Below are 12,135 nucleotides of genomic sequence, written 5' to 3' on the forward strand. Positions count from 1 at the left end.
CACACACACACACACTGACCCAACACACACACTGACACACACACACACCCACACACACACACTGACAACACACACACACACACACACTGACAACACACACACACACACACTGACCCAACACACACACACACACACACACACTGACCCAACACACACTGACCCACACACACACACACACACACACACTGACCCAACACACACACACACACACACACACTGACCCACACACACACACACACACACTGACCCACACACACACACGACACACACACACACACACACACACACACACACACTGACCACACACACACACACACTGACCACACACACACACACACACCCACACACACACTGACCCAACACACGCACACACACACACTGACCACACACACACACACACACACACACAACACACACACACACACACACTGACCCAACACACACACACACACACACACACTGACCCAACACACACACTGACCCAACACACACACACACACACACACACACACACACTGACCCAACACACACACACACACACACACACACACACACACACACACACACACACTGACCCAACACACACACACACACACACACTGACCCAACACACACACACACACACACACTGACCCAACACACACACACACACACACACACTGACCCAACACACACACACACACACACTGACCCAACACACACACACACACACTGACCCAACACACACACACTGACCCAACACACACACACAGACCCAACACACACACACACAGACCACACACACACACACAGACCACACACAGACCACACACACACAGACCCAACACACGCACACACACACACACACTGACCCAACACACACACTGACCCAACACACACACACACACACACTGACCCAACACACACACACACACACACACACTGACCCAACACACACACACACACACACACCCAACACACACACTGACCCAACACACACACACACACAGACCCAACACACACACACACACACTGACCCAACACACACACACACACACTGACCCAACACACACACACACACTGACCCAACACACACACACACACTGACCCAACACACACACACACACTGACCCAACACACACACACACACTGACCCAACACACACACACACTGACCCAACACACACACACACTGACCCAACACACACACACACTGACCCAACACACACACACACACACACACTGACCCAACACACACACACACACTGACCCAACACACACACACTGACCACACACACACACACACACACACACACAACACACACACACACACACTGACCCAACACACACACACACACTGACCCAACACACACACACACACACTGACCCAACACACACACAACACACACACACACACACTGACCCAACACACACACACACACACTGACCCAACACACACACTGACCCAACACACACACACTGACCCAACACACACACACACACACACACCCACACACACACACACACACTGACCCAACACACACACACACACACACTGACCCACACACACACACACACTGACCCAACACACACACACACACTGACCCAACACACACACACACACACCCAACACACACACACACACACACACACACACTGACCCAACACACACACACACACACACACACACACACACACACTGACCCAACACACACACACACACACACACTGACCCAACACACACACACACACACACACTGACCACACACACACACACACACACACACACACACACTGACCCAACACACACACACACACACACACACTGACCCAACACACACACACACACACACACTGACCCAACACACACACACACACACACACACCCACACACACACACACTGACCCAACACACACACACACACACACACACTGACCACACACACACACACACACACACTGACCCAACACACACACACACACACACACACACACTGACCCAACACACACACACACACACACACACACACAACTGACCCACACACACACACACACACACACACACACTGACCCAACACACACACTGACCCAACACACACACACACACACACTGACCCAACACACACACACACACTGACCAACACACACACACACACTGACCCAACACACACTGACCCAACACACACACACACCACACCCACACACACACACACACACTGACCCAACACACACACACACACACACACACACACACTGACCCACACACACACTGACACACACACACACACTGACACACACACACACACACACACACTGACCCAACACACACACACACTGACACACACACTGACCCAACACACACACACACACACCCACACACACACACACTGACACACACACACACACACTGACCCAACACACACACACACACACACACACACACACACACACACACACTGACCCACACACACACACACACACACACACACTGACCCAACACACACACACACACTGACCCAACACACACACACACACACACACACACACCCAACACACACCAACACACACACACACACACACACTGACCCAACACACACACACACACACACACTGACCCAACACACACACACACACACTGACCCAACACACACACACACACACACACACTGACACACACACACACACACACACACTGACCACAACACACACACACTGACACACACACCCAACACACACACACACACACACTGACCCAACACACACACACACACACTGACCCAACACACACACACACACACACACACACACACTGACCCAACACACCACACACACACACACACACTGACCCAACACACACACACACACACACACACCCACACACACACACACACACACTGACCCAACACACACACACACACTGACCCAACACACACACACACACACACACACACACACACACACAACAACACACACACACACTGACCCAACACACACACACACACACTGACCACACACACACACACACACACACACACACTGACACACAACACACACACACACACACACACTGACCCAACACTGACACACACACACACACACACACTGACCACACACACACACACACACTGACCCAACACACACACACACACACACTGACCCAACACACACACACACACACACACTGACCCACACACACACACACACACACACTGACCCAACACACACACACACTGACCCAACACACACACACACTGACCCAACACACACGCACACACCCAACACACACACACACACTGACACAACACACACACACACACACTGACCCAAACACACACACACACACACACAGACCCAACACACACACACACACACACACAACACACGACACACACACAGACCCAACACACACACACACACTGACCCAACACACACACACACACACCACTGTGACCCAACACACACACACACACACTGACAGACCCAACACACACACACACACACACACAGACCCAACACACACACGCCACACACACACACAGACCACACACAGACCACACACACACACACACACACACACTGACCCAACACACACACACACTGACCCAACACACGCACGCACAGACCCAACACACGCACGCACACAGACCCAACGCACGCACGCACACAGACCCAACGCACGCACGCACGCACAGACCCAACACACGCACGCACGCACGCACAGACCCAACACACGCACGCACGCACAGACCCAACGCACGCACGCACACACAGACCCAACCACGCACGCGCACACACAGACCCAACACACGCACACGCGCACACACAGACCCAACACACGCACGCGCGCACACACAGACCCAACGCACGCGCGCACACACACAGACCCAACACACGCACGCACGCACACACAGACCCAACACACGCACGCGCGCACACACAGACCCAACGCACGCACGCACACACGCACAGACCCAACGCACGCACGCACACGCGCACAGACCCAACACACGCACGCACGCACGCACAGACCCAACGCACGCACGCACACACCCAACACACACACACACAGACCCAACGCACCCAACACACACGCACGCACGCACAACCACGCACGCGCACACAGACCCAACACACACACGCACACACAGACCCAACACACGCACGCGCGCACACACAGACCCAACACACGCACGCACGCGCGCACGCAGACCCAACGCACGCGCGCACGCACACACACACAGACCCAACACACACACACACACATTGACCCAACACACACACACACACACACTGACCCAACACACACACACACACACTGACCCAACACACACACACACTGACCCAACACACACACACACTGACCCAACACACACACACACAGACCCAACACACACACACAGACCACACACACACACACAGACCACACACAGACCACACACACACAGACCCAACACACGCACACACACACACACTGACCCAACACACACACACACTGACCCAACACACACACACACTGACCCAACACACACACACTGACCCAACACACGCACGCACAGACCCAACGCACGCACGCACGCACAGACCCAACGCACGCACGCACGCACAGACCCAACGCACGCACGCACAGACCCAACGCACGCACAGACCCAACACACGCACGCACACCCAGCACACGCACGCGCGCACACGCACACGCACGCACAGACACGCGACGCACGCACGCACACAACACGCACGCGCGCACAGACAACACACGCACGCAACACACACAGACCCAACAACGCACGCACGCACAGACCCAACGCACGCGCGCACACAGACCCAACACACACACACACACGCACACACACACCAAACACAGCGCGCACACACAGACAACACACACACAGACCCAACACACACGCGCGCGACAACACACACACACCCAACACACACACACACACACAGACCTAACACACGACGCGCACACACAGACCCAACACACGCACGCGCGCACACACAGACCCAACACACGCACGCGCGCACACACAGACCCAACACACGCACGCGCACACACAGACCCAACACACGCACGCGCGCACACACAGACCCAACACACGCACGCGCACACACAGACCCAACACACGCGCGCGCACACACAGACCCAACACACGCACGCGCGCACACACAGACCCAACACACGCACGCGCGCACACCCAACGCGCGCGCGCGCAGACCCAACGCACGCGCACGCAGACCCAACACACGCACGCACGCAGACCCAACACACACACGCGCACACAGACCCAACACACACACACAGACCCAACACGCGCGCGCACACACACACACACACAGACCCAACACACACACACACGCGCGCACACACAGACCAACACACACACACACACACACACAGACCCAACACACACGCGCGCGCGCACACACAGACCCAACACACGCGCGCGCACACACAGACACAACACACGCGCGCACACACAGACCCAACACACACGCGCACACACACACACACACACACACACACACACACACACACAGACCCAACACACACAGATTCTTGAGCTGATTGTGTGTCTCTTCCTCCCCCCTTACCCCTCGTCTCTCTTTCTGTTTCACCCCTCGTCTCTCTTTCCCCCCCTTACCCCTCGTCTCTCTCTTTCTGTTTCACCCCTCGTCTCTCTTCCCCCCTTACCCCTCGTCTCTCTCTTTCTGTTTCACCCCTCGTCTCTCTTCCCCCTTACCCCTCGTCTCTCTTCCCCCTTACCCCTCGCTCCCCCCCCTCCCTCGTCTCTCTTCCCCCTTACCCCTCGCCCCCCTTACCCCTCGTCTCTCTTCCCCCTTACCCTCGTCTCTCTCTTTCTGTTTCACCCCTCGTCTCTCTTCCCCCCTCGTCTCTCTTCCCCCTCGTCTCTGTCTTCCTGTCTCCCCCTCCACCTCGTCTCTCTCCCTGTCTTCCCCCTCGTCTCTCTCCCTGTCTCCCCCTCGTCTCTCTTCCTGTCTCCCCCCTCGTCTCTCTTCCTGTCTCCCCCTCGTCTCTCTTCCTGTCTCCCCCTCGTCTCTCTTCCTGTCTCCCCCCTCGTCTCTCTTCCTGTCTCCCCCTCGTCTCTCTTCCTGTCTCCCCCTCGTCTCTCTTCCTGTCTCCCCCTCGTCTCTCTTCCTGTCTCCCCCTCGTCTCTCTTCCTGTCTCTCTTCCTGTCTCCCCCTCGTCTCTCTCTTCCTGTCTCCCCCCTCTCTCTCTCTTCCTGTCTCCCCCTCGTCTCTCTCTTCCTGTCTCCCCCTCGTCTCTCTCTTCCTGTCTCCCCCTCGTCTCTCTCTTCCTGTCTCCCCCCTCGTCTCTCTCTTCCTGTCTCCCCCTCCACAGGGATGGTATAGAGTTTGCCTTTAAGTACCAGAACCCCCATGGTGCAGAGTTCCCTCCTCCTAACCTGGCCTTCCTAGAGGTCCTCTCAGAGTTCTCCTCCAAACTGCTGCGACAGGACAAGAAGACTGTGTAAGTACCTGCCGTGTGTGTGTCAAATGATTGTCACAATAAGCAGACTGTGTGTGAAACCCGTCTCTCTCCTCCTCCCAGTCACTCGTATCTGGAGAAGTTTATGTCGGAGTCGATGTCGGAGCGCCGTGAGGACGTGTGGCTGCCCTTAATCTCCTACCGGAACAGTCTGCTAACAGGAGGAGAGGATGGGGACCGGATGTCGGTAACGTCAGGCGCCAGCAGCAAGACCAGCTCCATCCGCAGCAAGAAGGGACGGACGCCAATACACAAGAGTAAACGCATCGAGGGTGGGTCTATCTCTCACACAGAGACATACACTGAGGGTACTAAACATTAGGAACATCTTCCTAATATTCAGTTGCACTTCCTTTTGCCCTCAGAACAGCCTCAATTCATCAGGGCATGGACTCTACAAGGTGTGGAAAGCGTTCCACAGGGATGCTGGCCCATGTTGACTCCAATGCTTCCCACAGTTGTGTCAAGTTAGCTGGATGTTTTCTGGGTGGTGAACCATTCTTGATACACACGGGAAACTGTTGAGTGTGAAGAACCCAGCAGCGTTACAGTTCTTGACACAAACCGGTGTGCCTGGCACCTACTACCGTACCCCATTCAAGGGCACTTCAATCTTTTGTCTTCCCCACTCACCTTCTGAATGGCACACACACACAATCCATGTCCTTCCTTAGCCTGTCTCCTCCATCTACACTGAAGTGGATTTAACATGTGACGTCAATAAGGGATCATAACTGTCACCTGTCATGGAAAGAGCAGGTGTTCTTAATGTTTTGTACACTCCCTGTGTACATTTACATTACATTTAAGTCATTTAGCAGACGCTCTTATCCAGAGCGACTTACAAATTGGTGCGTTCACCTTATGACATCCAGTGGAACAGCCACTTTACAATAGTGCATCTAAATCTTTTAAGGGGGGGGGGGGGTGAGAAGGATTACTTTATCCTATCCTAGGTATTCCTTAAAGAGGTGGGGTTTCAGGTGTCTCCGGAAGGTGGTGATTGACTCCGCTGTGTAAATACAAGTACCTGCAGATGTTGCTAAAATATGTGTTTTTCTCCCTCTCTCTCTCTCTCTGTCGGCCCACTAGAGGAGAGTAGTGTGGAGGCCTCCTGGCTTCGTGGTAATGACAGCCTCCAGACACCGGGGGCGCTAACCACCCCTCAGCTCACCTCCACCGTCCTCAGAGAAAACCCACGGCAGGCGGCGGACACACACCTACCTGACCACGACTCTGAACCTGGCTCAGAGAACGACTATGTACACAAGTAAGTGTGTGTGTGTATGCACGTGCACTGTGTGTGTGTGTGTGTGTGTGTGTGTGTGTGTAACCCTCTCCTCTGCAGTCCCCAGATGCAGATGTCTTGGCTAGGCCAACAGAAGATGGAGGACAGCAGGAAGGATAGAACAGCCATGAACTACATGAAGGCCCGCAACCAGACTGTCAGACAAACTGTGTATGTGTCTAGTGTGTGTACGTGTCTAGTGTGTGTACGTGTCTAGTGTGTGTACGTGTCTAGTGTGTGTACGTGTCTAGTGTGTGTACGTGTCTAGTGTGTGTACGTGTCTAGTGTGTGTACGTGTCTAGTGTGTGTACGTGTCTAGTGTGTGTACGTGTCTAGTGTGTGTACGTGTCTAGTGTGTGTACGTGTCTAGTGTGTGTACGTGTCTAGTGTGTGTATGTGTCTAGTGTGTGTATGTGTCTAGTGTGTGTACGTGTCTAGTGTGTGCACGTGTCTAGTGTGTGCACGTGTCTAGTGTGTGCACGTGTCTAGACGTGTCTAGTGTGTGCACGTGTCTAGTGTGTGCACGTGTCTAGTGTGTGCACGTGTCTAGTGTGTGCACGTGTCTAGTGTGTGCACGTGTCTAGTGTGTGCACGTGTCTAGTGTGTGTGTGCACGTGTCTAGTGTGTGTGTGCACGTGTCTAGTGTGTGTGTGCACGTGTCTAGTGTGTGTGTGCACGTGTCTAGTGTGTGTGTGCACTTGTCTAGTGTGTGTGTGCACGTGTCTAGTGTGTGTGTGCACGTGTCTAGTGTGTGTGTGTGTGCACGTGTCTAGTGTGTGTGTGTGTGTGCACGTGTCTAGTGTGTGTGTGCACGTGTCTAGTGTGTGTGTGCACGTGTCTAGTGTGTGTGCGCACGTGTCTAGTGTGTGTGTGCGTACGTGTCTAGTGTGTGCGTGTAGTGTGTGCGTGCACGTGTCTAGTGTGTGCGCGCACGTGTCTAGTGTGTGTGTGCGTACGTGTCTAGTGTGTGCGTGCGCACGTGTCTAGTGTGTGCGCACGTGTCTAGTGTGTGTGCGCACGTGTCTAGTGTGTGTGCGTACGTGTCTAGTGTGTGTGTGTGCACGTGTCTAGTGTGTGTGTGTGCGTGTGTCTAGTGTGTGTGTGTGCGTGTGTCTAGTGTGTGTGTGCGTGTGTCTAGTGTGTGTGCGTGTGTGTGTCTAGTGTATGTACTGACCCCCCCCCACCTCTCTCTCTCTAGTCTTGTGTGTGTATGTACTAGAGGTCGACCGATTATGATTTTTCAACGCCGATACCGATTATTGGAGGCCCAAAAAAGCCGATACCGATTAATCTGCCATTTTTTAAATATTTTTTTTATTTGTCATAATGACAATTACAACAATACTGAATGAACATTTATTTTAACTTTATATAATACATCAATTTAGCCTCAAGTAAATAATGAAACATGTTCAATTTGGTTTAAATAATGCAAAAACAAAGTGTTGGAGAAGAAAGTAAAAGTGCAATATGTGCCATGTAAAAAAGCTAACGTTTCAGTTCCTTGCTCAGAACATATGAGTCTTCAATATTCCCAGGTAAGAAGTTTTAGGTTGTAGTTATTATAGGAATTATAGGACTATTTCTCTCTATACCATTTTGTATTTCATTAACCTTTGACTATTGGATGTTCTTATAGGCACTTTAGTATTGCCAGTGTAACAGTATAGCTTCCGTGCCTCTCCTCGCTCCTCCCTGGGCTCGAACCAGCAACACAACGACAAAGGCCACCACATCGAAGCAGCGTTACCCATGCAGAGCAAGGGGAACAACTACTAGAAGGCTCAGAGCAAGTGACGTTTGAAACGCTATTAGCGTGCGCTATCTAGCTAGCCATTTCACTTCAGTTACACCAGCCTCATCTCGGGAGTTAATAGGCTTGAAGTCATAAACAGCGCAATGCTTGACGCACAACGAAGAGCTGCTGGCACTAAAGTGCTGTTTGAATGAATGTTTACGCGCCTGCTTCTGCCTACCACCGCTCAGTCAGATACTTAGATACTTGTATGCTCAGTCAGATTATATGCAACGCAGGACACGCTAGATAATATCATCAACCATGTGTAGTTAACTAGTGATTATGATTGATTGTTTTTTATAAGGTAAGTTTAATGCTAGCTAGCAACTTACCTTGCCTTACTGCATTCGCATAACATGCAGTCTCCTTGTGGAGTGCAACGAGAGAGAGGCAGGTCGTTATTGCGTTGGACTAGTTAACTGCAAGGTTGCAGGGTTGGATCCCCCGAGCTGACAAGGTGAAAATCTGTCGTTCTGCCCCTGAACGAGGCAGTTATAACCCACTGTTCCTAGGCAGTCATTGAAAATAAGAATGTGTTCTTAACTGACTTGCCTAGTTAAATAAAGGTATATAAAATCGGCGCCCAAAAATACAGATTTCAGATTGTTATGAAAACTTGAAATCATCCCTAATTAATCGTCATTCCGATTAATCGGCCGACCTCTAGTATGTACTGAACCCCCCACCTCCCTCTCTCTCTAGTCTAGTGTGTGTGTGTGTACTGACCCCCCCCCCACCTCTCTCTAGTCTAGTGTGTGTATTTACTGACCCCCCCACCTCTCTCTCTAGTCTAGTGTGTGTATTTACTGAACCCCCACCTCTCTCTCTAGTCTAGTGTGTATTTACTGAACCCCCACCTCTCTCTCTAGTCTAGTGTGTGTATTTACTGACCCCCACCTCTCTCTCTAGTCTAGTGTGTGTATTTACTGAACCCCCACCTCTCTCTAGTCTAGTGTGTGTATTTACTGAACCCCCACCTCTCTCTCTAGTCTAGTGTGTGTTTACTGACCCCCCACCTCTCTCTCTAGTATAGTGTGTGTATTTACTGAACCCCCACCTCTCTCTAGTCTAGTGTGTGTATTTACTGAACCCCCACCTCTCTCTCTAGTCTAGTGTGTGTATTTACTGAACCCCCACCTCTCTCTCTAGTCTAGTGTGTGTATTTACTGACCCCCCACCTCTCTCTCTAGTCTAGTGTGTGTTTACTGACCCCCCACCTCTCTCTCTAGTCTAGTGTGTGTATTTACTGACCCCCCACCTCTCTCTCTAGTCTAGTGTGTGTATTTACTGAACCCCCACCTCTCTCTCTAGTCTAGTGTGTGTATTTACTGAACCCCCACCTCTCTCTCTAGTCTAGTGTGTGTATTTACTGAACCCCCACCTCTCTCTCTAGTCTAGTGTGTGTATTTCCTGATCCCTCCACCTCTCTCTCTAGTCTAGTGTGTGTATTTACTGAACCCCCACCTCTCTCTAGTCTAGTGTGTGTATTTACTGAACCCCCACCTCTCTCTTTAGTCTAGTGTGTGTATTTACTGAACCCCCACCTCTCTCTTTAGTCTAGTGTGTGTATTTACTGAACCCCCACCTCTCTCTCTAGTCTAGTGTGTGTATTTACTGAACCCCCACCTCTCTCTCTCTAGTCTAGTGTGTGTATTTACTGAACCCCCACCTCTCTCTCTAGTCTAGTGTGTGTATTTACTGAACCCCCACCTCTCTCTCTAGTCTAGTGTGTGTATTTACTGACCCCCCCACCTCTCTCTCTAGTCTAGTGTGTGTATTTACTGAACCCCCACCTCTCTCTCTAGTCTAGTGTGTGTATTTACTGAACCCCCACCTCTCTCTAGTCTAGTGTGTGTATTTACTGAACCCCCACCTCTCTCTCTAGTCTAGTGTGTGTATTTACTGAACCCCCACCTCTCTCTCTCTAGTCTAGTCTGTGTGTGTACTGACCCCCACCTCTCTCTCTAGTCTAGTGTGTGTATTTACTGAACCCCCACCTCTCTCTCTAGTATAGTGTGTGTATTTACTGAACCCCCACCTCTCTCTCTCTAGTCTAGTGTGTGTATTTACTGACCCCCCACCTCTCTCTCTAGTCTAGTGTGTGTATTTACTGAACCCCCACCTCTCTCTCTAGTCTAGTGTGTGTATTTACTGAACCCCACCTCTCTCTCTAGTCTAGTTTGTGTATTTACTGAACCCCCACCTCTCTCTCTAGTGTGTGTATTTACTGAACCCCCACCTCTCTCTCTAGTCTAGTGTGTGTATTTACTGAACCCCCACCTCTCTCTCTAGTCTAGTGTGTGTATTTACTGAACCCCACCTCTCTCTCTCTAGTCTAGTCTGTGTGTGTACTGACCCCCACCTCTCTCTAGTCTAGTGTGTGTATTTACTGAACCCCCACCTCTCTCTCTAGTATAGTGTGTGTATTTACTGAACCCCCACCTCTCTCTCTCTAGTCTAGTGTGTGTATTTACTGACCCCCACCTCTCTCTCTAGTCTAGTGTGTGTATTTACTGAACCCCCACCTCTCTCTCTAGTCTAGTGTGTGTATTTACTGAACCCC

General features: G+C 51.8%; 1 protein-coding gene across 1 annotated transcript in view; it reads left to right on the forward strand.

The window, feature by feature from the left end:
* The window catches only part of LOC115124544 (cohesin subunit SA-1), a 46,178-nt gene that overhangs the window by 31,786 nt on the left and 2,257 nt on the right, over positions 1-12,135 (forward strand). The window contains exons 19-22 of the mRNA XM_065024525.1: positions 6,340-6,468; positions 6,550-6,758; positions 7,579-7,756; positions 7,835-7,945. Coding sequence (XP_064880597.1) covers positions 6,340-6,468; positions 6,550-6,758; positions 7,579-7,756; positions 7,835-7,945 — 627 coding nt within the window. The remainder of the gene's footprint in view (positions 1-6,339; positions 6,469-6,549; positions 6,759-7,578; positions 7,757-7,834; positions 7,946-12,135) is intronic.

The sequence above is a fragment of the Oncorhynchus nerka genome, linkage group LG2, assembly GCF_034236695.1.
Source record: "Oncorhynchus nerka isolate Pitt River linkage group LG2, Oner_Uvic_2.0, whole genome shotgun sequence".
Lineage (NCBI taxonomy): Eukaryota > Metazoa > Chordata > Actinopteri > Salmoniformes > Salmonidae > Oncorhynchus > Oncorhynchus nerka.